The sequence below is a fragment of the Neolamprologus brichardi genome, chromosome 3 (assembly GCF_056152115.1).
Source record: "Neolamprologus brichardi isolate AB-2024 chromosome 3, ASM5615211v1, whole genome shotgun sequence".
Taxonomy (NCBI): domain Eukaryota; kingdom Metazoa; phylum Chordata; class Actinopteri; order Cichliformes; family Cichlidae; genus Neolamprologus; species Neolamprologus brichardi.
In genome coordinates, this window is record NC_142106.1 from 57,027,907 (window position 1) to 57,055,125 (window position 27,219).

Sequence of the window (27,219 nt, forward strand, 5' to 3'; positions counted from 1 at the left end):
AGCTAAAACAGCTGGTTTCAGACTGAAGATGAACTGAGGTGCTGCACCCAAGTCTGCATGTTCAGGGAGGGACAAACATCTGCTGCAACCAGATTGGAGTGAGAGGAGAGAGCAGGCCAACAACAACAAAGAAACAACAAACACACTCCGAAGCAGAGTTTAGTTTAAAGTGTAACTAAGGATGTTTCTCTGGTTGCCATGATTCACTGAGTAATTCAAATGCTTTATTTAATGCAGGACCCACCATGCATGTAAAAGCAAGTGTTTCACCAACATTTGTGACTAAAAATAGACCTGCAGTAGAAATGTATCTAGGAGCATGCATGTGAATATAGAGTATCACAACATTAGACATATGCAGCCTAAGTTTTTAAACAAAGACTGATAACATAACAGCAGCAGTGATGATCAGAGTTTATGGTGAATCCAGCGTCTCAAGTACACCGAGTTCTGGAGGCATCAAAGAGGTTACAGTTGTACTGGAGAAATCCCAAAACTTTAGGATACAAATTCATACAAAGACAGAAAGCCTGGTGAAATAAATTACTGACACAGTTGGATGTTAAAAGTAAAGACATGAGTACAAATGTACTCACAGAGCTTTGTTGGAGGCTTTGACCACTGGCAGCAGCCTCAGAAGAGCCTCCTCTGAAGCAGAGTATTTCTTCAGGTCAAACACATCCAGATCTTCTTCTGATGACAGTAAGATGAAGACCAGAGCTGACCACTGAGCAGGAGACAGTTCATCTGTGGAGAGACTTCCTGATCTCAGGGACTGTTGAATCTCCTCCACTAGAGAACGATCATTTAGTTCATTCAGACAGTGGAACAGATTGATGCTTTTCTCTGCAGACAGATTATCACTGAGCTTCTTCTTGATGTACTGGACTGTTTCCTGATTGGTCAGTGAGCTACTTCCTGTCTGTGTCAGCAGACCTCGTAGGAGAGTCCGATTGGTCTGCAGTGAAAGACCCAGGAGGAAGCGGAGGAACAAGTCCAGGTGTCCATTTGGACTCTCTAAGGCCTTGTCCACAGCACTCTGGTGGAGAGATTGGAGTTTTAGTTTGTTAAATAGTTTAGACCATGTAGAGGTTGTTTGTTGTTCTTCCAGCAGATTGAGTCCAGATTTGATGAAGGTCAGATGGACATGAAGAGCAGCCAGAAACTCCTGAACACTCAGATGGATGAAGCAGAACACCTTGTCCTGGTACAGTCCTCTCTCCTCTTTAAAGATCTGTGTGAACACTCCTGAGTACACTGAGGCTGCTCTGATATCGATGCCACACTCTGTCAGGTCTGATTCATAGAAGATCAGGTTTCCTTTCTGCAGCTGATCAAAAGCCAGTTTTCCCAGAGACTCCATCATCCTCCTGCTCTCTGGACTCCAGTGTGGATCTGTCTCAGCTCCTCCATCATACTTGACCTTCTTCACTTTGGCCTGAACCACCAGGAAGTGAATGTACATCTCAGTCAGGGTCTTGGGCAGCTGTCCTCCCTCTCTGGTTTCCAGCACATCCTCCAGAACTGTAGCAGTGATCCAGCAGAAGACTGGGATGTGGCACATGATGTGGAGGCTTCGTGATGTCTTGATGTGGGAGATGATCCTATTGGCCTGCTCCTCATCTCTGAATCTCTTCCTGAAGTACTCCTCCTTCTGTGGGTCAGTGAACCCTCTGACCTCTGTCACCATGTCAACACAGACAGGAGGGATCTGATTGGCTGCTGCAGGTCGTGTGGTTATCCAGAGGCGAGCAGAGGGAAGCAGTTTCCTCCTGATGAGGTTTATCAGCAGCACATCCACTGAGGTGGACTTTCTAGGGTCAGTTAGGATTGTAGTTTTGTGGAAGTCCATAGGAAGTCGACACTCATCCAGACCATCAAAGATGAACACAACCTGGAAGTTTTCAAAGCTGCAGATTCCTGCTTCTTTGGTTTCAGTAAAGAAGTGATGAACAAGTCCCACCAAGCTGAACTTTTCCTTTTTCAGCACATTCAGCTCTCTGAAAGTTAATGGAAATATGAACTGGATGTCCTGGTTGGCTTTGTCTTCAGCCCAGTCCAGGGTGTATTTCTGTGTTAAGACTGTTTTCCCAATGCCAGCCACTCCCTTTGTCAGCACTGTTCTGATTGGTTCATCTCTTCCAGGTGAGGCTTTAAAGATGTCTTCTTGTCTGATGGTTGTTTCTGGTCTGTGTGGTTTCCTGGATGCTGTTTCAATCTGTCTGACCTCATGTTCATCATTGACCTCTGCAGTCCCTCCCTCTGTGATGTAGAGCTCTGTGTAGATCTGATTCAGAAGGGTTGGGCTTCCTGCTTTAGCGATGCCCTCAAACACACACTGGAACTTCTTCTTCAGAGCAGATTTAAGGTTACAGTGACAAACTGCAGCTTGAAGTTCTGAATGAGAAGAAAAATAAACACTCAATTCCAAAAAGAACTAATCTTTAAAACATGTTGCTCCATCTTCCATCTCTGGAAAATGTTCATTTATCCAGCAGCTTAAATCTTTACAGAAATCCTCTTACTGCTCTGCAGACGGTCAGCCAGCTCCTCCTGCTTCATTCTCCTCAGGAAGTCCACTGTGATCTTCACAAATGCCTCTCTGCTGCTGCTTCTCTGACTCTCTAAGCATTCTGGGTAATCTGGACTCAGAACCTTCTGGATCTTCTTCAGCTCGTTCTTCACAAAAGTGATGATGTTGTCCTCCAGCAGCTGGAACAGAATATTTATGAATGAGCCAATCAGACTGAAATCATGGAGCCAAACATCAGATCCATGTTGGACACACTGACAATCCACTGGTCTACAAAGAGCAGCATGGACTGTGAACAGAACAGATGTAACAGTAGTTGTTGTACATGTACAGACCATAAATATGGAGTCCAGCTGTGTTTGATGCTGCGGGGCAGACTGACCACTGGGAACCTCTGAGCTCTGCTGCTCCACTCTGTGGAGGAACCATGAAGAATTAGATCCACACAGGATACAGATACAGGAGTTTCTGCTCAAATAACTTCATCTGAATCAACTTTGTCAAGTTTTAAACTCTCAGATTGTGAAAATATGGGTCATTTTTATTACGTTTATGGACGTCCTTTCAGTGGTGATGTCAGGGATGATTTTCAAGAAGCTCATTAAACTGAACCATCAGCAGATCACTGCTCCAAAACCAGAACATGATCCGAGGTCTCCCTCCACCACCAGAACACCAGCTTTACTAACGTGGTAGATCAGTGTAGTACAGATCAATAACTGATGAGTCATTTTATCAAAATCACTGAGTGCTTCACATCTGACCCTCTGATGTTTCTGTAGACATTTTGCATATTTAATGAATGTCTGACAGTTTTACATTCATTCTATGAATACAGTGGAAATGTTGTGTTATAGTCTCCATGTTTTTTCCAGCACCATAAATTCTTAAGTTCAGAAATTTAGATTCTTTTTCACAGCTGAAAAACAACAACATTTATTCTCTGTTGAAATCTGCATCGTCCACTCCAAAGGTCACAATCTGAAGGTAACATCTGGTTTTGTTCCCTGTGATTAAATCTGAGCATCAGTATGGTGGGATTTATCCACTATATCCACACCACTGTGGTTCAGTGTTGTCCTGATGGAGTCTCATTAACAGCAGCCAGTATGATCCAGGCTTTAGCTGCTGGGTCTCTTTGTGACCTCTCAGACTGTTTAACAGATCAGACACAAAGAGAATCAGAGCAGCTCTGTTCTTTAAAGACAAACATGAACCCACTCAGGTCACACTTTCCCCACAGATATGAGCATCACTGTCCTCAAACAGTAAATGACCAAGTCTAACATTTGGATCTTTTCTCTTTCATTGTTTTCTTTTTATTGAATCTTTGTAACAATCTGAGGATGTTTCAGGTCATATTTATCCAGGAAACACAAACATGTAAAGGAGTCATCACAGCTCTCTGACCTCGTTGGTCCAGGTTCAGCACTGAAGTCTGGAGGGAAATCTTTGGACCGGTCACTCCTCACAGACGGACAGCTGGACCCTGCAGACTGTGACCTCTGACCTCTGCAGACACAAACATGATTGAAGCAGCTGTGATCACACAGACTGCAGATAATGCAGCTGTTTCCTGTCAGTAACAGTCCTCTTAGATTAGAGTTCAGCTTTTTACAGGAAAACTGGACAAAACTGATTTTTGTTACAAACTCATTTTCATTTCCTCTCAGCTCACAAACACAGTCAGACAATCAACCAGAATCAACACTGATTATAATGTCAGTGCAGAATTATTTCTGTTACTCAGTGAGTTCAGCTCTCTGACCTCATTGGTCCAGGTTCAGCACTGAAGAGTGGATTTCGTTTTTTGGACCAGTCACTCCTCACAGACGGACAGCTGGACCCTGCAGACTCTGCTCTGTCCTCCTCTTCCTCCATCATCATCTTCAGTCAGTCTGAGAGGTAAACCACAAACACTCAGTGAGTTCACATTAACAGAAGTAACTGAGTTACAGTCACTGACCTCCGACCTGTCATGTAACCTAGAACCCAGATCAATATGTCTGTAAGTTCAGTCATCCAGGTCATGTGATCTAAGGAGCTTGGGGAGAAAAGAGACTTCTTAAAGTTTCTTGAAGACGTTTCATCAGCTCTACAACCAAACGGTGGAGAGTCACAGATATTTAAACCATTGATCATGTGATGAGTCACATGATCAATAGTGGGTCAACAATATAAATACTTATTTCAGGGAGGAAACTGAGAGCCTTTCCACCAGGAGCACAAACATCTAGAGCACAGACATCTGGAGCACAGACATCTGGAGCACAAACATCTGGAGCACAGACATCTGGAGCACAAACATCTGGAGCACAGACATCTTGAGCACAAACATCTGGAGCACAAACATCTGGAGCACAAACATCTGGAGCACAGACATCTGGAGCACAAACATCTGGAGCACAGACATCTGGAGCACAGACATCTGGAGCACAAACATCTGGAGCACAGACATCTGGAGCACAGACATCTGGAGCACAAACATCTGGAGCACAGACATCTGGAGCACAAACATCTGGAGCACAGACACCTGGAGCACAAACATCTGGAGCACAAACATCTGGAGCAGCATGTCGATGCTGTTGGCTGAGATCTTGAAGACTGATGTCCAGGCAGCTCCAGCAATGATCCACTGATGTGTTTTTATTCCATGTATGAATGTTTTTGTTGACAGAGATGACGTTTGTGTGTCAGTGATGCAGTGACTGTTGTTGTTAACTGTACAGGCTGGTTAGACTCTATGAAACAGATCATACAGATCTCTGCATGTTAGAAGAGACTATTAAAGGTCATGAATGAGACAAAGGCAGGGAGGCGTCCTTTACAGCTAAACAGCAGAGTGAGAGAACAGCCAGCACCTCTACATTTATCACATTATACAGCACATGTATGATACTGACAGGGATGATAAGAATTTAGTGATTCTGATTCGATCATTGATATTACTTATTGATTCTCAGTAGCTCTGCTTTGACAGTCACCACCATCACTGAGCAGCATATCAAAGACATTTGTGCACATTAACTGCATGTTGTGGGTCAAATGTTTGTGCATGTTGGAGGCATTTCCTCTTTGTTGTGATCAGTGTTGGTCATTACTCAAAAAAGTTATTATTACACATATTACACAGAACACTTTATCACGGTGCTGGTCTGGGGTCAGTGTTTACTCAGCTTTAACGTCACTCTGGGTTCTTGGTTAGCTTAGCTTTAGCTTAGTGTTAGCATGCTGTGTGGCTAGCTTAGCATCAGAGCTCTGCAGGTGTCTCGTGTGTAAATATTAATCACAGTGACAGTAAAGGAGGTAAAGGGCTGTGACGTCATCACGTAAGCTGCGTCCTCTGTGGGCTCTGAGTGAACTCACAAAGTACAAACTACAAGTACACAAACACGAACGTAGCTCAGAGTGGCGGACACACTCGGCCTCGTTGGTCCAGCTGTGAGTCCGTTACCGTGAACTATGGAGCGGCAGATTTGTGCTGGAACTAAGCTGCACACAGCTGATGTTAGCCAGGAAAACATTACACACTGACTTTAATGGAGAGACCGGAAATACAAACACACACAGTTTGTTGATGAAGAAATCAAACATGAGCTGAACAAACAGTAAAGTTCCTAAAGACAAACTGTTAAAGGAGGAAACAAAGCAAACTTACAGTTTCTTCACACACCAACAACAAGCTCCAGTGCACGAAGTTCAGGAAGTGAAAGTAAACTTTGAGCAAGAAGGAAACACCCAAAGAGACGTTTGGGGACAATCAGGAGCATTTGACACTGTGTGCTGCGTTCAGGTGCACCTCGGAAACTCCAAACCTTTGGCAGGTTGTGATTTATTTCTGCTGGTTTTCCAGTTTGAAGCACAAACATTTGTCATCACTTTGTTGTTGTTGTTCCTGCAGCATTTGAATATTTCAGCACTGAACTGATGTTTGTTCAAAGCTCATTTCAACCTGTTGAAGTCATGAATGAAAGTGCAGACTGAGAGTGGATCACGTGATGTTTAAGGTGTGTCATGTGACATGTTCAGTATTGTCACACATGTCTAGATTGTCCCTGATATCATAACTGCTCAAACACTGATGGTTATATTTGAAGAATTATTACTGATGGCAGCAAAGTTTGAATGGAGCTCTCTGTCTGTGCTGATTTGTCGCCCTCTGGAGGTCAAAGCACAAACTGCATGATGTCACTGTAACCACCACAGTGACAGGAAGTGTTTTTATGACTGAAACACTGAAATGATGCTAACGGCTGTTGTTAGGCTCACTGACAGCAGTGCTGATGTGTTCATGTCAAACACTGGCTCAGGTCAGACTCCTTCATCCTTCTCCAGCGTGAAGCCGCCCTCAGACCCACAGGAGCTCTGACCTTTGACCTCCTGACCCTAACCATTTTAGTCTTGTTGCATCTTTAAATGCAAATCCATCCAAACTGTAGCCGAGCAAAAGAAGCTGGAAGTTGTTCTATGAATGATGTTGTTGAAGGAGCTTGGAAAGAAAAGCGTCTGGACTTCTTTAAGTTGCTTGAAGAGGGACTTGGACGTCTTAACGCCCACTCACATCCTGGGACATTTGATCACAGGAAATCACATGATAGCATGGGGCTAGATCTCACAATGGGTTCACCCAAAACCTTGGCTGATTGAGACCCACACCTGTTTTCACACCTTGGCTCGTGTGATTAGGTAGAGGATCAACAGGGGCTCCATGTTCCTTAATTTAAACTAAATCTAAACACACCGTGCACAATGCCAAGTTAGATAAGGGTTAAAAGAACAAGATAAGAATAAATAAAAAGATAAAAATGAGGATAAAAAATAACTTAAAAAATAAAATAAAAAGATAAATAACTGCAAATAAGTACAAATAAGTAACTGAAGACACGTGTGGTCTGCAGATGTCGATGTACATGGATGTTCAAAGGAGTTTAATGTGCAAAATGAACTTAGTGTGCAAAGTGACCTGATGTGCAAACTGCAGTTTGAGGTCGGTCAGCTGTTCAGGAGTCTGATAGCAGTGGGGAAGATGGAGTTGTTGAGTCTGGATGTTCTAGATTTCACACTTCTGAACCTTCGTCTCGAGGGCAGAGGTGTGTCTCTCCTCTGGACTCTGTGATGGTAGCTGCTCTGCAGAGAGGGCAGTGGGGTCCTCATGATCTTCTCCACAGTTGTTATCACTCTCTGCAGGCGTTTGCGGTTTGCAGTAGTGCTGCCATACCATGCAGTGATGCAGCTGGTCAGGCTGCTCTCCACAGTGCAGCTGTAGAACCTGCTGAGGATCTTGGCCAACATACCAAATTTCCTCAGCCTTCTCAGGAAATACAGCAGCTGCTGAGCCTTCTTGACCAGCTGTGTGGTGTTCAGTGTCCAGGTGAGGTCCTCACTGATGTGGACGCCCAGGTACTGCTGCTCACCCTCTCCACTTCACGCTCCCGGGTAAAGAGCGGCTGGTGAGGCCTCTTCTTCTTCCTCGTGTCCACTATCATCTCCTTTGTCTTATCAGTGTTGAGGGTGAGGTTGTTGTCCTCACACCGTGACACCAGACCAGCCTCCTCTCTCCTATAAGCCACGTCGTCCTCTCCAGTGATGCGACCGATCACTGCAGTGTCATCCGTGAACTTCAAAATGATGTTGTCTTTGTTGGAGGCGACACAGTCATGGGTGACCAGGGTGTAGAGGATGGGACTTTGGGACGCAACCCTGTGGGACGCCAGTGTTTGTCTGCCAGTCAAAAAGTCCTGTAGCCAGTCACAGAGGGTGGAGGGTGCAGGCCGAGTGTAGCCAGTCACAGAGGGTGAAGGGTGGAGGGTGCAGGCCGAGTGTAGCCAGTCACAGAGGGTGGAGGGTGCATGCCGAGTGTAGCCAGTCACAGAGGGTGAAGGGTGGAGGGTGCAGGTCGAGTGTAGCCAGCTTGTGAGTGAGTTTGTGTGGGATCACAGGATTGGAAGCCGAGCTGTAATCAACCAAAAGTACCCTGATGTATGAGTGTTTGTTTTCCAGGTGGGAGAGGTAGTAGTGAAGGGCAGTTTTCCCACAAAACAGCACAACCAACGACTCAGAAGCACAACATAAAATACAACAAGTTAAAATGCTGGGTCACAAAGACCCGTGACAGACTCACCTTTAACTGCCCAAGACTGCGTCTGAATCTTTGGACCAACTTCAGGGATTAACTCAGTGATGTCAGTAAGACCGAAAAGGTTTTCAAATCAAGCTCACTGGGTGTGTTGCAGACTATATAGTTAGTGTAGTTGTTGTTTTGTGTGTCAGTTCTACTACTAAGTGTCACAGTTGCTGCAAAAAAGCCACCAAGTAATAATAATTTACCTTCAAATCGTTCCTCCAACTCATTTAGTCGCCATTCAAGCAGTTTGTTTCTTACAAAATCATCCAAGAAATGAACCTGAAAGATAAACTGTAATATTTAACCAGACTAGATCTTTGTAATACACTTCTGTGTCATGTTCCTGTTCCACACAGGTGCAGACTGTGGAAATCTCTGTGGCCATGTAGAGGTGAGGTTGCTACCCAGTGTGGTTATGGGGTTTAAATAGAGCGGCTATTGGACGAATTTCACCAGTGTCACCAATTTTCTAAAGAAATATATTTCAGAATGTGCTGTTGACATGAAAATCTCACCAGATGTGGCAACAACCCATCAAATCCACACATGCAAAGTAATCAAACCACAGGTTTCCATAGATTATGTGTAATAAAGAGAAATAAGACAGGGAAAAAGTCTTGAACACACTTGCTGCAGTTTGTTTAATACTTTGTACAAAAGCCTTTGTGTATGATGACAGCATCAAGATGCCTCCTGTGTGGACAAATTAGTCGTACGCATGTATTCTGTGCGCTGTGGGCGTGGCTCTACACAAAGTGACAGTCTCCGAGGTAACCACCATGAGATGCTCAAATGCTCTTAACTTGCACATCACATGTGCTCAGATGTTTCTCCACATCAACAGGGCCCCTTCTATAAACTGTGAGGATTCAGGTCAATGGAAGAAGAAATGACATAAAAGTTTATATTAAATAAACTGAAAATAACAAACCCAAAGCAACAAATGAGTTTTGCATCAATCATTGGTTTTTAATTTGAGATCTACGTAAGAATGCTAATCACAAACTGCTAATGAACTTCTACCATGGAGATCCTTCTGCTGCACACTGTGGTTCAGCTGCTGTGGAGGACAAGAGGAAACTGCAGCGGGTGGTGAGGGCAGCAGAGCGGCCCTGGGCCCGACACTAACCTCCCTCAGAGACATTTATATACTGGCAATGTCGTCCTCAAGGACCCCCTGGACACTCACTCCACCCCCCACCCCTTCCCTCTGGTAGGTGCTACAGGTCGATCAGGTCAATGACAAACAGACTCAATAAAAGGTTTTACCCACATGAACTTACAATGCCCCACTGTGTGTGTGTCGAACAAAGATGTGAAGCAGCATAAGACTCACATGTGATGCTGTCCTACATGCATAGAACTAAGTGACAAAGTGATCATGAAATAAAGAAATTTCCCATCACAGATGTTTTTCCTGACAGCTGTGTTCAGCTCACAGAATAAAGAGTTTGAGTCCCTCACTGACTCAAACTCCTTCAGTGACACTTTCAGCCTTGCAGATTAGTTTGCTGATCCTGATGCATCTCTGGAGCTGATGCTGTCCCCCAGCAGACAACAACAACATACAGTGGGGCAAAAAAGTATTTAGTCAGCCACCGATTGCGCAAGTTCCCCCACTTAAAATGATGACAGAGGTCAGTAATTTGCACCAGAGGTACACTTCAACTGTGAGAGACAGAATGTGAAAAAAAAAAAAATCCATGAATTCACATGGTAGGATTTGTAAAGAATTTATTTGTAAATCAGGGTGGAAAATAAGTATTTGGTCAATAACAAAAATACAACTCAATACTTTGTAACATAACCTTTGTTGGCAATAACAGAGGTCAAACGTTTACTATAGGTCTTTACCAGGTTTGCACACACAGTAGCTGGTATTTTGGCCCATTCCTCCATGCAGATCTTCTCAAGAGCAGTGATGTTTTGGGGCTGTCGCCGAGCAACACGGACTTTCAACTCCCGCCACAGATTTTCTATGGGGTTGAGGTCTGGAGACTGGCTAGGCCACTCCAGGACTTTCAAATGCTTCTTACGGAGCCACTCCTTTGTTGCCCGGGCGGTGTGTTTTGGATCATTGTCATGTTGGAAGACCCAGCCTCGTTTCATCTTCAAAGTTCTCACTGATGGAAGGAGGTTTTGGCTCAAAATCTCACGATACTTGGCCCCATTCATTCTGTCCTTAACACGGATCAGTCGTCCTGTCCCCTTGGCAGAAAAACAGCCCCATAGCATGATGTTTCCACCCCCATGCTTCACAGTAGGTATGGTGTTCTTGGGATGCAACTCAGTATTCTTCTTCCTCCAAACACGACGAGTTGAGTTTATACCAAAAAGTTCTACTTTGGTTTCATCTGACCACATGACATTCTCCCAATCCTCTGCTGTATCATCCATGTGCTCTCTGGCAAACTTCAGACGGGCCTGGACATGCACTGGCTTCAGCAGCGGAACACGTCTGGCACTGCGGGATTTGATTCCCTGCCGTTGTAGTGTGTTACTGATGGTGACCTTTGTTACTTTGGTCCCAGCTCTCTGCAGGTCATTCACCAGGTCCCCCCGTGTGGTTCTGGGATCTTTGCTCACCGTTCTCATGATCATTTTGACCCCACGGGATGAGATCTTGCGTGGAGCCCCAGGTCGAGGGAGATTATCAGTGGTCTTGTATGTCTTCCATTTTCTGATGATTGCTCCCACAGTTGATTTTTTCACACCAAGCTGCTTGCCTATTGTAGATTCACTCTTCCCAGTCTGGTGCAGGTCTACAATTCTTTTCCTGGTGTCCTTCGAAAGCTCTTTGGTCTTGGCCATGGCGGCGTTTGGAGTCTGACTGGTTGAGGCTGTGGACAGGTGTCTTTTATACAGATGATGAGGTCAAACAGGTGCCATTCATACAGGTAACGAGTGGGGGACAGAAAAGCTTCTTACAGAAGACGTTACAGGTCTGTGAGAGCCAGGGATTTTCCTTGTTTGAGGTGACCAAATACTTATTTTCCACCCTGACTTACGAATAAATTCTTTACAAATCCTACCATGTGAATTCATGGATTTTTTTTTCACATCATGTCTCTCACAGTTGAAGTGTACCTCTGGTGCAAATTACTGACCTCTGTCATCATTTTAAGTGGGGGAACTTGCACAATCGGTGGCTGACTAAATACTTTTTTGCCCCACTGTAGATGCACTCACTAGTCCACTTTACCCTCTAATCACATCTCTGACATCTGCAGGTTGCTCCAGTAGAGACTCTTGTGCAATGCCAGGTGTTTGTGTTTGTATTTGTCTGTAGGTACACATTAGATATGACCATAGGCACACACACACAAGTGAACACAGGAGCACAGGTGGTTTCCATCTCCACCTGCTTCCCTCTTTCTTCACACAACTGTGAGGATGATGAAGAGGTTTCAGGACGAGGTGGTCAGCAAGCACAGGATGAAGCAGGGCCATGAAACTCTCTCGTGCAGCAGATGTTTAATAAGACTCAGCTTTAGGGTTCTTTTTCCACCTGGCAGCAAAGTAACAGCTTCACTAATGTGAACAGTCACAATGTTAAACGTTTCTATATTTTCATATATTTTTATACGTCATCTGTTGATGCTGCAGAATAAAGTCTGTTAACAGAGTCCAGGATGTGTAGAGCAGGTCCAGCTCTCCCTTTACTGTGTCCACTTTCATCAGCCCCTGTGAAGTGACACAGAGTGCATGTGTGTCTGTCAGCTGTTGTTTATTGTGAAGAAGACAGATGGAACAAATGAACACACCTTTAGAGAAATCTGAAAAAGAAACACGTGCTTGGGCTCCTTCTGTGCTCGTCTTTATTAATGCTGATCTTTCTTTCCTGTTTGTTCTTTGGCACAAGCTTCAGTCTTTTCTCCCAGGGCTCCTTCACACTTATAAATACACCTACATTCATTTATACACAAACATCATAAAACAAAGGGGCTGGAATTGTAAAATAGGACATAAGATCCTCTCTGAACAGCACATTAATATCAAACACAGGACTAAACAGGATATACTAAGTCTGTGGTGTTTTCATTATTACTTGTAAGTATTTTTCCAGTGGTTTGAAATGTGACTCAAGTCTGATTCTTCTACTGTGTGTGAACTAGTGATGGTAAATTCGATTCCTTTTAGTGAATCGAGTTTGAATGAGTCACTCACCAAAATGAATCGGGTGTTTTGAGTCATTTGAGTCACTGAGTCAGTTGCTAGGAGAGTGCAAAAAATGTACATTTTCATGCAAACTTAATTTGTTTCTCTTTTCATGTGAACCCTATTGCTAAAATGAGTGATTGAAAAAGAAAATCAACTATTTTTATAGAGCAAAAAAGAGCAAAAAAATAAAGATTTGTAAAGGGAATTTTTATTTTTATTTCAATAGAATATCAATGAAATTTCTGACAGATAGAAAATGAAATGTGAATCAACAAAATCAAAAATATAAATAAAAATAAATAAAATTCACAGATTAATGCGTTCAAAAGTACTAGTCCACTTCAAAATTAATTGTCCCTTACAGATTGGCATTGAGGAAAATAAGCTCCCGAACTTTTCCAGGGCTGAGACGGTTCCTCCTGTCTGTAATTATTTGTCCTGCCTTTGAAAAGATCCGCTCTGATGGAACGGAAGTTGCCACTATGCAGAGTCTCGTCTTCATAATATCGCAGGTTTTTTTGAAGACAGTGGCATGGGACTTCCACCACTCCAGGGGGTCAGATGTTCGGGGTAGGAGTGGCTCTGACAGGAATCCTTTAATCTCCAGCATTGCCTCTGTGAAGGGGTTTTGGACTCCTGGCCTCAGTGATGCAACCCGCTCCTCAAAATCAGCCCAAATCACAGGCACCGTCTCAGTGGAAGGACTGGCCTGTGGGACACCCTCTCCTTCCTCTGTGCTGGGTGTTGCCAGTGGCAGTGGTCTTAAGGACCTCGATGCAGCTCCCACAACTCTTGTTACAGCATCTTCTGCATGTCTATCATGTAAAAATGCATGCTTCTTGAACCTGGGATCCAAAAGTGTAGCATCTGCAAGCAGGCTCACTTGTTCGATCCCCCCCAGCCGTTTGACAATTTCTGCCATGAGGATGTCTACCATGTTGCGGATTGGCTGATAGATGGAAGGACTTCTCTGTCTGTGTGCAGTAACCCTCTGCAGCCCTCTTGCCATTAAAATGGCTTTTGATCCAGTAACAAACCTGTTGAGGAGAAATAAAGGAAAGACTATAGTTCCATGTGTTTTAATGCAGTTACAGCCCCTGCAGTGCAGTGCATTAAGCATACATTGTCATATAAAATCATTTTACAGTTTGCATTTAATTAAAAGCTTTTGTAAGAAACATCTTAAATGCTATTATCTGGGAAAGAATTGAAAAATGTGTTTAGGCAAATGTAATGACACAACATGAAATATATACATGTATTACGACACTATTTTAACATACCTTTCGGCACTCAGTAACACAGTCACTTCCTCAAAAGGCTGCAGGACCTCACAGGTTTCCTTGACCATCTCCCACTCTTCAAGTGACAGGGTTTGCAGCTGTGGATTTACCAAGGCCAGGGTGGAAATGAGGGGATCCTTCACTTCTGCAATCCGCTTCAGCATGTAATAAGTGGAATTCCACCTGGTTGGCACATCTTGCTTCAGTCGTAGTTGGGGCTGTCCCATCTGCTGCTGTGTCTCTCTCAGTTTAGCAGAAGCCACTGTGCTGCGGCGTGTATATTCAGTTATTGCTTTTACCTTTCTAATAATTTCTTGGATTTGAGACTGCTGGATTCCCTTTCTGACAATTAAATTCAAAATGTGTGCAAAACAATTTAGATGGTTCCAGTGCAGAATGTCACCCACAGCCTTCTTGACATTGGCTGCACTATCACTTACACATGCAACTATCTTTTCCATAATGGCCCATTCAGTTGCAATCCTTTCCAGCTCTCTAGCCAGGTTTTCAGATGTATGGTTGTCTTTTAATTCAAAACAGTCCAACAAGTTTGACTGCAGCTTAAACTCGGTCACATAGTGGCATGTAACAGACATGTAACTTGTTGATGTGCTGGAGGTCCAGCAATCAGTTGTTAAGCACACAGCAGGTGCTGTCTTGATTTTTTCCTGAACATCAGCTCTTATCTTCTGAAACAAATCGGTCATCAGCTGTCTGGAAACTGTACTTCTACTGGGAAGAACATATGAAGGATCAAGTGCCTTGGTGAATTCCCTAAATCCTCTGTCATCAACGATTGAAAAGGGCTGAAAATCTTGGGCAATCATTTTAACCAGAGCCTGGTCAACCTTGCTCTGCTGAAGAGGCATCATGGGCCTTGACACAAATGCTCCCATGTAAGACTGCCTCTGTCTTACTTTTGCTGATTGTTGTCCTTGTCCTGTTGTGTGTGTGCTTGTATTTTCTTGCTGAGTACTTGTTGATGTGCTGCTGGAATAAACAGGTGATGTGACCGCTGTTGATAATGCTGCTTTTGAAAATTGTTGCTCCTGCTGCTGGCCGCTAGGTTGTCCAGTGGTAGTAGCTGGGTTTTGACTGTGCTGTTGTTGTAGCATAACTGTGGGGTGCTTGCTACTGAGATGTCTTCTCATATTTGATGTACTTCCCCCTCGAAAAGACAAAACTGTCTTGCAAATGTTGCATTGTGCATGTGTTGCACTTTTCATTTCAAAATGCATCCAAATATCGCTTCTTCGACGACTATCCATTTTTCCTCGTATCATTAAGTCGCACTGTTGCAAACAACACCGTAGTACCGCCCCCTTGCCCCATACACATGGAAAAAAAACCACAAACACCTTTAGAATTTTCTGTTTTTTTATTATTAGTATTTTCCTCAAATGTGTCACATATATATTTTCTTATCTAAATAATTTAGTGAAATAGCGAATTTCTAATTATTTAACTTACATTATTGCAGCAGCAGAATGCAAGTCTAAACATTTTTATTTTTTTAATAGTGGTGGAACTGAGTTCATATATTTTTTCTTTAAGTCTGCTTTAATCTTTGCAAAAAAAGTGTAGACTGAATGTTATACTGCGTCAGTCAGACTATCGGACTTCATCTTCGGTGAAGGAGCGACTCTTCCAAGGTAACATGCTCTGAGTTTCAACAGCTGATAACCGAGAGGGAGGGGTGAGTGTGTCGTATGAAGCACGAGGGTCCACTGAGCTGTGTGCCAGGGGGCGCTAATGCACCTTAACGTTGGTTGCTAACCAAGAAGAAGAAGAAGCTGCGAATCGGGAGGGAGGGGGTGAGTGAGTGAGTGATTCCTCTATGCTACGATTCAGCACAGGAGGGAGGGGGTGAGTGAGTCAGTGATTCGTTCAACTCGTTTGAGCTGTGAGCCAGGAGGGAGGGGGTGAGTGAGTGAGTGATTCGTTCGCTCGCTCTATGATTCAGCACAGGAGGGAGGGGGTGAGCGAGTCCTGAGTGATTCGCTTACGCTTACGATTCAGCACAGGAGGGAGCGGGTTAGTGAGTCCTGAGTGATTCGTTCGCTCTATGATTCAGCACAGGAGGGAGGGAGTGAGCGAGTCCTGAGTGATTTGCTTACGCTTACGATTCAGCACAGGAAGGGAGGGGGTGAGTAGCTCAAATGTGCTGTTAGCATGTTAGCAGAGCGATGCTACTGTGAACCGAGGAGCTATTTTCTTGATGTGAGCTTCTACTCAGGGTTTTTTCTTCCAGTTCAAAGCAGAAAAGCTTTTGTTAAGAAACTGGCTGTTGTTCCCCCCCCCACAATTTCAATTATAAGCTAGATATATTTCTACTAAGCGAATTAGTTTGCTAACAGAAACAGGGATGAGTCAGTGAGTCAGTTGGGCTTGTGAATCATGATTCACGAGTCAGTAAAGTGATTCTCGAGTATTGAACGATTCGTTCACGAATCGAACATCACTAGTGTGAACTCTAAGCAGCTGCATTAAACACCTGCTTTTCAAACGAGGCTCAATTCTATGACTCTGTGAAGTTAAACTTTTGTCACCTGCATAAATAACAATACTTGATCTAGTAAGGACTGCAGTGCTCCTATGATCCCAGCTTATAGATGGAGGCTAGCATAAGAGGCTCACCAGCTAAAGCAGCACACCTGGGTCTCCCAGCCTATTAAAAGCAGCCCTTTGCTTCACCTGCTTCACTAAACATTATTATTATTATTTAAGCAGAGTGGTGTGATTTATGTAGGCATTGCTGTGTGACAGGAGGACTTTTCTTGCACACCCACTGTTGTGGATAGGCGTAGCTTTGGGTCACGTGGTGTCAGTAATAGTAATAGTGATTGCTATATCACCTGTTCACGTCCCGAGGGGATTTTTGTGAATGAGTGGGTGATGGGAGAAGTCGACTTTTGCTGACCGCTCAAGCTTAGAATGTTTATTTTGATCACTGTTTTTCTGGATTTTAAGGATTTGATAACAAATAAAGACGTTTTTAATCTGGAACTTTGACTTACGTTTTGAACAGCGGGCGCGTCAACATTATTCCCCTATTCAGCTGCTCGGCGACTCAAAGGCTTGACAGTCGCCAATACCCACCAAATGAGGGCGCACATGCTTCCACGCCCACTGGTGACTGCACACATCCTTTCAAGGAAGCATTTCATTCATCCCTAACAAATGGAACAAAACACTGTGCAGCGTGTTCAGGTTTGAACGTGGCCCTGGCCTCTCTCTGCATCCACCTGCATCGGCCTTCTTGTGTGTTGTACCTCCAACAACCCAACAGCACATCCACTCCCTGCTGAACTGCTTGGTAAAGTTTGAATCAATTCTACTTTCTTTGTAGGTACATTTCATCTGTGAACTCCTGAACTCCTTTACAGCAAAGGCTGCAACTCATTGGTGGTTATGTCACCATGAGAAGATTTTATTCTTTTCCAGAATCTTTTAGGATCATTCAGATGTTTAGTAGTTTTTGAAGGACAGGATTCTGATTTGGCCTTTTTAATGAAGGAGGCTGAACGATTTCCGAGCTGCCACAAATCAGCCAATCTGCTCCAGATTTAGTTTCTTTGGCCTGAGCAGCATCCCTGTTTTTAAGGAGACTGCATAGCTGAGGAGAAAACCAAGGATTGTTTCTGCATTTCACTCTAAATCTGAGCATGGGGGCATGCTTATTTATCATTTTGATAAAAGTGTCATAAAAATAATTCCATGCCAGCTCACCATTGGTGATCAGGTAGATTCTGTTCCAGTTATAGTCCCATAAATCATGAAGCTTGCTGACAGAAAAGCTTCAAATCTCCTTTGAAAGCTATTTGTGGTCTTGATTGTGGGAGCTTCAGTTGTCTGACTCCAGCTGCCACACAGTGGTCACTGATGTCATTTGCAAAAACCCCAGTGTGACAATATTTATCAGTGAAACAGAAATCAGGAAGTGACGACTTTTCTTTGAACATTTGCTAAGGCTAAGCTGTGCTTTCTACCACAGTTGGGAAAAGAGGAAAGAGAGCATATTATCCTTAATGTATTAGGAAAAAAGAAATCTGATACCAAACTGATATAACCACAATAGTCACATATCAAGTAACCAGAGTACAGCTGTGCAGGACTTTTATTGTGAAAAGTAGGAAGAGGAAACAGTTTTCATGAGCAAGCTTTTCTGACATGTGTATTCAGTGGTTGAGAGGAGGCGGCAGACAGCAGGACAGTCAAAAACTCCGACCACACTGGTACTGGGAATCCCACAGTGCTCGTCCTTTAATAAACACTCCTCACCAACAAGGCCCAGCTGAACGGCTGCTGTCTTATCATACATGAAGCGAGCAGCGTTCATACAACAGAGGGCAGGGGCGCATGCTTGTGACATCACTAAACATTAAGTTGTCTTAAAGAGACACCACACTATTGCGTTTGTTACACGTGGAAACTTATAAGCATAACTTCTCTCCAACAAACGTGGAATAACAGGAAGATCCTTATAAACACAAGTCATTTCTTCTTCTTTATATGGAGGAATTAACTGGAAACAAACTTGGCTGCATGGAGGACAATTTAAAGGAGTTTCTTATAAAATACTACAGAACTTTAAAATTTAGAGACGAAGCCAAGAAGACACTGCAGAGGTTTCAGCCTGATGTGAACTGTTCTGCTTCTTTCTGTGAGTTACGCACTGAAACTATTTATCATCTATTTGATCAGAATATAAACAGCAGAATCAGAGTTATTTCTAACAGCAGTCTGTTTCATTATTGATCCAACAGCACAGATTTATCACTGATCTGTTAAACCTGATCACTTAACCCTTTCACACACAGTGGTCACTACAGTTACAGCTATTCAAAGGCTACAACCATTTACAAATATTACTAAAACTAAAATGAAAGAACAATCAGGTGTCACAATAAGATGCTCCACAAATGATGTGTGTCAGTAAAACAAGTTTGTCCACCAAAAGACAGAAGAGCACAGGGACAAACCTGCAGCCTGACAACAGCAGGTGTATCACTGCGCTGGTTTTCTACTTAGTGACAGTGTTTACAAATGTGCCTTTGTGACATTCATTAGTGCCCTCACTGACACACAAAACGACTACACAACAGAACAGCTACACAACACAACACACTAAACACACAAATCTACCACATCTAAAATCTCTCTCTCTCTCTCACTCACTCGCTCTGTCTTTGTCGTTACCGTCACTCCCAAAACTTTTCCCTCTTCCTAAACAACCAAATCCCACATGTTGACTTTTTTTAATTGGTCGACATGGTGCATTTTTCCACTGATAGGAAACGTGGATTTTTTCCTTTCTTTACTGTTTTCGCGCTGTCCTTAGAAAACGCTTAAAACACACAAACGTGAGGACAATGTTTAGTAAAAAGCGTGGCTGATATATATCATCATAACTCTGGATTTACTGGCCTGTAATTAAAATGTAAAAACTTTGAAGTCCGAACTTTCAATGTGGCTGAAACAGAGACTCAGCGTGGCTGCAGCTTGTTGCTGTGTCAGCTTACATCAGTCATGTGATTTGGAGGTGCAGCGTGTCCGTGGACCACAGAGGGTTAATAACACTCACCTTCCATTTCCACAGTGTAACATCCACCCACACAGTAAAAAACAGAGTGTCAATTTTACACTTAGAGAGTTGATTTTAACTCTGTTTCAGATAACATTTGGTCCCACTCAAAATTAGAGTAAAATTTACTCTATGGCCAGTGTTAACTTTTTAGTGTTAATTCTACTCAGTTTAGTGTCAAAATTAACAACAAAATGTGTAAAAATATTTAACACTGAGGGTTATTCACACTGTTTAGAGTAATATGATTTCACTTTATAGAGTTATTTTTAGTCCAAGTTCACTCTAATGTGTAATAATATTTCATTTTCATTATTTTTTCATATTTATCATATGATGCTATATTTCTAAATGGCTGTGATCTATCCTATATTGTGAAAATAACTACAAACATACAGGTTACAGTAACAGCATTTATTAGCATAACAAACTCTTACAAATGACAGTAGCTATGATGCTCACCAGAGAAAGCAATATGGGACCACAAAGAGAGCGTTGTCATTCACTCCATACGACAATTGTATGTCAAAAGGCCTGGGATAATGCAGGCTGTCAACATGAAAGACAACTAAATCTTGCTTTGTCCTGGTCAACTCATAGGCATGGAAATGTTCTTGAAAGGCTACTGTACATAATGGCAAAGTGAGAAGTACCAGTTTCTCGTGTATTATCAGAACTGACTCAATCTGGTAAAACAGGCATTTCAGACACTGCCACAAATAACCAAATGCGGGCGGTAAACAATACCATTCTGTTTAGCCCAGTTCACTTTCATAACTTGAACTCTATTGGGCAGTTGCATTGCTATTGAAATTGCAGAACCTCCTTTTACCATATCTAAAGACACCATTTTTCCTGGACCAATGTCTAACCGACTAAAGGCTGTTGAAGATTGCCAAATGTATGCCATATAATTCTGCTGTTTTTTGGCCAGCGTTTTGGTGATATTTTTGAATGATTTGAGCTGTTTCTTGAAAAAATTGTGCTTACCTTCATAGCGCATGCACCAACTATGAAGTACAGGCCCTATTTTTTGGATGCAGCGAGGATAATGGATAAGAAAATGGTGCTTTGGTAAAAGGTTTTTCTGGGGATACAACATCTTGAACAGTTTGTGGTGTTCCACAATCAAATGTTTTAAATATACACACATACCTTGAGAGAACATAGGAGAAAAGACAATATTAACTATCTGTAGTAATAAAAGTAGTAGGCCCCAATGTTGGTCAGTAGAGGTTACCAAATCTCCAAACATGAGGGGAACATTCCTCAGTAAGCACCATGTCTGAATAGCATTCAGTCCCAGATCATTAGACTCTCCACCTAAATTCACAGCCACTGGCCTATTGTTTTTCTCCATGAATCCATAATCAAAACTTTGTATTCTCAAATTCAGTTCTCCCAATGTAAGATGTTGTTCTTTTAAATACAAAAACAATAACTTCAGTTCGTACTGGGCCACTCCTTCCAAAACATCATGCATCACATCAACTGAGAAGTTCTCAGTTGTGTGAAAATATGTCAGTGAATTCAATAAGCATGAACTCTTTACACCAAAAACATAAGGAAGCAATGGATTATTAGACATTTCCTGACAGTGAGCAGTGTGGTTGTCTTTGGTGCGCAACACTATTTTGGGGGAATCTTCAGAGAATTCTGTTTGAAAGTCATCTTTTTCAGCTAAACAAAACCTGCAACAGTACCTTGCACTGAAAGACTCCACCAGACCAAACAAGCTATGTAAGCCTAAATTATCACCAGTGACCTGTACCACACTACCACGAACATAACCACCAAACAGTGGAATCTCAATACCATCGCTCTCTAACACTTTAATGTCTCGAACAATAGGAGCAAGAATTTCACTAAAACCATAACGTTTCAGATCTTGTGCATGAAATAAGGCACAAAGGTGTATGTTGGCCAAAAATGAATTCCATTTGGGAGAGAAGTTTCTTAAGGTAAAATATACTGCACCCAACTCGTGAATACCTCGCTTGGAACCAAGAGGATTTGCAACCTCAAAGTCATCATAGAACATTTGGATCTGAACTGTGTGCTTTTCTGTTGAAAAAAGAGTCTTCAATAGAGATCCATCACAAATATCTCTGAGTCTTGAATCACAAGTGTCGGATTTTTTCAACATTTCTCCAACATGCTGACTCTTAAATATTGATTCCAATGTTGATAATATTGGAACATACATGAATTTATCTTGAACAACTGCCTGATCATATGTTCCAGTCTTTTTATTTCGCCTTGTGTCAAATCTTGAGCCAATTACACATTCAACTGGTTCTACAGTTTCCCACTTGTCTGATAAATATTTTGACCTCTTGTACTCCGAATTAAGAACTGAGAAAGGATTCTCTAACTCATCAAAACATGCTTCAACTTTCTTGCACATTTCTGTTTCTCTTTCATTACTAAATACATGCTTAATGACTGTTTCTTTAGCATGTTGTTGGATATCTTGAACAATCTCTTCCATGGAATTCACTACAGGATTCACTACACTTTGGCCTACACCTGCTGCCTTTAGATCAGAAATAACAGCTGCACAACTATTTACAAGGTCTGCTGAAGATAATTCCGACTCAGCCTCTAAATGTTGAGGCACCACATCATCATTAGCAGCAGTACTTGTGTCCGTAACACTTTGAACTGGTGAAAAATCTAGTTCTGCAGAATCAAATGAACTGCTTACGTGGCATTTGTTCAGGTGCTTTCTAAAGCCAGAAAAACTACTAAAAGAACGTGAGCATCCCACTTGGCCACATTTGAGATATAGTGTCCTGCCAGTACAGAGACCATGAATTACCTTAAGGTGTTTTACAAGGCTGTTTGGTCTACCATGATCACTTTTGCAAAGAAAGCACTTCATTATTTTGATCTCAATGGATACTAACGCACCATTCTTGCTCGCAACTCTGCAACTCTGGGAGTTTCCTTTGTTTCCCCAACATCAACGTTGTACATGGTTGTTTGCAGAAAAGTGAAAAGGTTGGTCAGGGATGAACTGTAAGACGTATCAAAGACATAATGGGCCTTAAAGAGTTCATCAAGGGCTCCTACTGAACCTGTCGCTTTACATGGAAGTGCATGCTTGTCAATCACAATGAAGAAGGTGTGAATGCTGCTTCTTGTGGGTCCCTGAGCAAGAAGGTAGGGCTGACTGCTTCGGGTGATGTTGTCTAGATGCTGCTGTACACTGGTTCCAGCCTACAACAACACATTAAACAGCAGTATTTAGTGACTATCCCATTAGATTAGATCACCTTACTGTACATTACAATGGCGGTGATGGAATATATATTTTAAATAACATACCTTTAGGAATTTGATGAGGTTATTGACAGCTTGAGATGCAGACATCTTTCCTGGTCTCTTTCGCCCTTGTGCAGATGGCGGTAACAGATGTAGCAGCAGCAAGATAGCAGACATGTCACTGTCCCAGCCTACAGACGAATAAACAAAGAATTACTCCAAAAATACATTCAATAGACAGAATTACCTATATAACCAACAATGGCAAATAAAAACAGTCAGAGTCATACCATTCTCAACTTCAGTAGCTGACTCAGCATTGCACATCAACTCCAAGAGCTCCGAGGTGGGTACAAGTCCATGACTTTCCTTTACAATCTTTGATTTGAGATCGATGGGCCACCTCTCCAAGAATTTGTTGGCAGTGACCTCATCAAACAGGAAATCTTGTTCTATCTATAATGCAAAAATAGAAGATAAGAGAGGTGTAATGAGTGAAACTGCAAGCTGCATGGAATATTTCAGTGATTCAACAAATGAAGATGTCTTACCAGTCCTGGTGTGTCCAGAAACCGCGGAAAGACTGTGAAGACATCTGCTGCATTCTTATCATCGCTGACCATTGAATGCCGATAAATGAAGGTAGCTTTCATCTTTTCACGGATAGTGTCTTCATCAGCAGAGTGTCTCAAAAGCGCAATAGCTGCTTTTACATCCTCATCTGATAACACTGTCTCAGTGGTGAGTGGTCTGGATCGACCACGGCCTGGCCCGCCAACTTAAGAAAAAACTATTTGATTGACTCCTACCTACAAATTAGATCAGAATCATTTAAATCACAAGTGAACTTACTTTTAGGAGATTTGGAAAGTGAGACACTTCTTTCCTCTGCAGCTTTTCTTTGAATGGTCTTCAACCGCCACGCAAGGTATCCTGAACCGCTCTCTGGATCATAGTAATGTTCCTATGTAATTAAATACAAGCAGAATGTTATCAACATTTCTGAGGGCAACTATGTGTTTAATGTTGCAAGGTCCCCTTTACTTACATATCCATGTTGTGAATATCTTCCAGATATGGAAACAGAGCAACAATCCCCTGCGCATACATCACTCTTACACTTTTAGGGGGAGATGTCCTAATGTATAAATTCAGTGATGACCGTCACTCAATTGGCATTGAACATCACAATTAAAAATAATACTAAAAATGTTTCTTTATAGACTACATTTATGATTCTTACCCATGTGCTTCTGTCATCTCAGCAGCAAGTATGTTTATCATCTGTCAGAGATTTGGTTTTTGCATACTCTTGTATGATGTGTTCACCACCAGGCTTTGTTGTTAGGATTTTTTCAATCAGCTTAAATAGACATAAAATATGAAGTCAGAAATTTTTTAAACCTTGAGAAAAACTGGAAAATGATTACATAAAAACACTTCACATCAAACATGCAAATTAGGCTAACAATGTTCACTACCCACAGCTTTTGCTTCATAGTTTATATGGCATGGCCTTTTAGGTTGTCTTCCTTCAGTGGTGGCTGCTTCTTCAGGAGGTTCACACATTGTGAAGTTTAGCATGATTGTATCATCAGATGGAGAAGATGATGATGATGATAGAGATACACCTGTGCATTAAGGAACATGACCAAAGCAGAAGCATTAAATTTAACTGTTAATGCTTCAATCTCAACCTTTATATTTAATATAAACATATACGTATGTGAGTGATTACCAAGTTCTTCATTGCTCAGCATGACTCGGAAGGTTACAGGTGACCCCGTCACTATTTCTTCAAACACCTCTGCGTCTACTTCTGTGTCAGACTGGTCAAACACCTTCATATCTAGCTGTCTGCCTTCTGCTATGTTAAATTTTAGGCACACTGAAGTAAGGTAAGAGAAAAGAAATGTTACAGAAATTGTTAAAAAAAAAAGGCCATGCATTTTCTTATTAAATGGTAGAGTAAGGCTATGTCTTCACAAAATATTGATGAGCTGAAGCTTAAGCATATAGGTAATTCTCATTCATTGTTGAAGTAGAAACAATTATCAACTTAGGTAGTTGAGTAAGAATATAATTAAGCTTATAATTAAGCTGGTATATTGACCAGGTAAACATTCTTATCTTGTTTTATCCTGATATTCTAACCTTCTTTCATGAAAGCATCAAATGTCAGGTCAGACAGCCTAACATACTTCTGCTCCCCACCAAACAAAACACGCAGCAACATATTCTGTTCACAAAACAAAGAGAAAAAAATAATAAAGGAAAGAGTTTAAGACTGTGGATGTACTTTAGAGCTTTAGTTTCTATACAAAATAGAAGCAGTTAAAAGTTAATATTACTTAGCAGCTACAGTATGAAGAAATAAGTAACAGATTAACTGCTAATAAAGACCCTTTATCAACCAGTGTTACTGCAAATGGACCAAGTGTGACTAACATCTAATATTGTTTAATAACTTTAGTCTACTTATCAAGTATTGGTCAACTTACTGCAATTCGCTTTATTTCTGTGAACAATTAATGTATATTAACATATCATTAACATTGCTGTCAGTTAATTTATACAAAATAATCTAAATTAATTCTAAATTAGTGTATGCCTTTGGCATTTGCTTAAAAGAATATAAATCAGTAGAGTAAACTTTATTGTAATGTCCCACTTTTTCTGATAGTTTCTTCGAAGCTAATTAGCGATTATTAGCTTACTATTAAACGGTCATTTAGTTGCTAAAACTATCCCATTAGACATGTGACAATAATATTATCTAAGCTGCACTTAGAAGAAATACATAGTTAACATGTTTTAGGTTAATCTTAACTCAGTGAGAAGATAACGAACATTTGAACTTTTAGCAACGGTTAGCATGTAGCTACTCGACAATATCATTAAACCTGTGGGTAAATGCTGCTAACATGTCCTCACTCGACATCAGTGCAACTATAAAAAGCTATTTAGTTTAAAAATGACTAAACAATGTTACCAGTATGGGAATGTTAACTTAACTTACCTGACTGTGGCAGCTCTTCGGAGAAAATTCCGCGTGCGTCACAGCTCTCAGACCGCGCGCCTGCGGACTGGTACTAATCAACACCAGTGTTGCCAACTCCTCAGTAAGGAAAATCGCTATTGGCTGTCCTAAAAGTCGCTAGAAGTCGCCAAATGACGTCATCGCCTAATTTGCATAATTGGTCACGCTAATGTAATTGTAACCTACGTTGTTGGAGAGAGAAATAACATCGTGGAAGACACATAAAGTGAGTAAAACGTCCTAAATGCATTTAGAATTTATTTAGAACTATGAATTAAATTTATTTTAGCAATTATTGTTTTGTAATGTCACAATTCCAACCCTGCTCCTTTATCCGGGCCTGGACCGGCAAAAGTGACCCGAAATTGGCCCTCTGGTGGAGTTACTTTGTGTATGTGTGTGTGTTTATAAGTCGTTTTAAACCTTGTGATCCACAAAACAGCATAACAGTAAAAGAAGAATTGACTGCGTTACAGTCAGTGCGGGAGCAGCGGCTTCGCTCATGCGCGATTCATTTGCCGTTTGGACGCATAGGTGGGAACATCTCCTTTAGCTTGGGAAGGACTATCCTCCGCCCGTGAGCGCTTTGGCACGGGCGAGGTGCCCACGGCAGCACCGCTGCTTGTTGAGAGTAAGAGCGATACGCGCTTTCACGTCAAAAAGACGTCATAAATAAGTCTCCAATAATACCAGAAAAAGTCGCCAGATTTGTCGCTAGTCGCTTTTTAGAAAAAAAAGTCGCTAAGGGGGTCTAAAAACTCGCTAAATATAGCGACAAAGTCGCTAAGTTGGCAACACAGATCAACACTGTGTGGAGTTAAGTCTTCACTCCGTGTCTACAGAACACTGACTTTTAACTCTGACGTTAGAGCTGCTTTACTCCTCACAGAGTTGTAAATACTCTCTCTAGGTTAAAATAGGTTTACACTGAAATATTGACACTCCATTTTTTACTGTGCACCTGTGTAAAATCCGAAATTCCCATGGTGTTGTTCAAAATGTGCTCTGGCACAATCATGAGCATCGCTTGATACTGAAAACAAGAAGAAAGCCGGTCCTGCTGTGGGCTGAACCATTTGTTAATGGGGAGGGGGACACTATGCAATATATTCAGTTTTAGCATTTATATTCACTGCTGACTGTAACTACGTTCAAACTGTTAATGCGATCTTATTTTAATAAACAACACTGTCACTCTACACCTGAGCCATAGACCACACCCTCCAC

General features: G+C 42.0%; 3 protein-coding genes across 9 annotated transcripts in view; all 3 read right to left on the minus strand.

The window, feature by feature from the left end:
* Positions 1-27,219, minus strand: part of LOC102776271 (protein NLRC3-like) — a 283,171-nt gene that overhangs the window by 158,852 nt on the left and 97,100 nt on the right. For 2 of the 6 annotated variants that reach the window (XM_087837997.1, XM_087837995.1), the window contains exons 1-5: positions 4,302-4,420; positions 3,944-4,045; positions 2,869-2,947; positions 2,526-2,712; positions 597-2,397 (exon numbers count right to left, since the gene is read on the minus strand). The exons of 2 other annotated variants lie outside the window; for them this stretch is intronic. In XM_087837997.1, coding sequence (XP_087694123.1) covers positions 597-2,397; positions 2,526-2,712; positions 2,869-2,947; positions 3,944-4,045; positions 4,302-4,420 — 2,288 coding nt within the window. Of the gene's footprint in view, positions 1-596; positions 2,398-2,525; positions 2,713-2,868; positions 2,948-3,943; positions 4,088-4,301; positions 4,421-27,219 lie in introns of those variants that run through there. 2 more of the 6 variants (XM_087837994.1, XM_087837993.1) reach the window with 2 other exon arrangements.
* Positions 13,177-14,265, minus strand: LOC148105944 (E3 SUMO-protein ligase ZBED1-like). The gene is made up of 2 exons (XM_087839437.1): positions 14,102-14,265; positions 13,177-13,855 (listed from the first exon to the last, which is right to left on the minus strand). Exons 1-2 carry the CDS (start codon positions 14,263-14,265, stop codon positions 13,177-13,179), a joined length of 843 nt encoding a protein of 280 aa, XP_087695563.1.
* Positions 22,327-23,916, minus strand: LOC148105945 (uncharacterized). Of its 2 annotated transcripts, none has more exons than XM_087839439.1 (5): positions 23,805-23,916; positions 23,504-23,730; positions 23,243-23,408; positions 23,016-23,143; positions 22,327-22,907 (listed from the first exon to the last, which is right to left on the minus strand). In XM_087839439.1, exons 2-5 carry the CDS (start codon positions 23,603-23,605, stop codon positions 22,590-22,592), a joined length of 714 nt encoding a protein of 237 aa, XP_087695565.1. In that variant the 5' UTR covers positions 23,606-23,730; positions 23,805-23,916; the 3' UTR covers positions 22,327-22,589. The 2 variants fall into 2 exon arrangements, with proteins under 2 accessions (XP_087695565.1, XP_087695564.1); XM_087839438.1 differs by having other exon boundaries at positions 23,504-23,718; positions 23,805-23,911.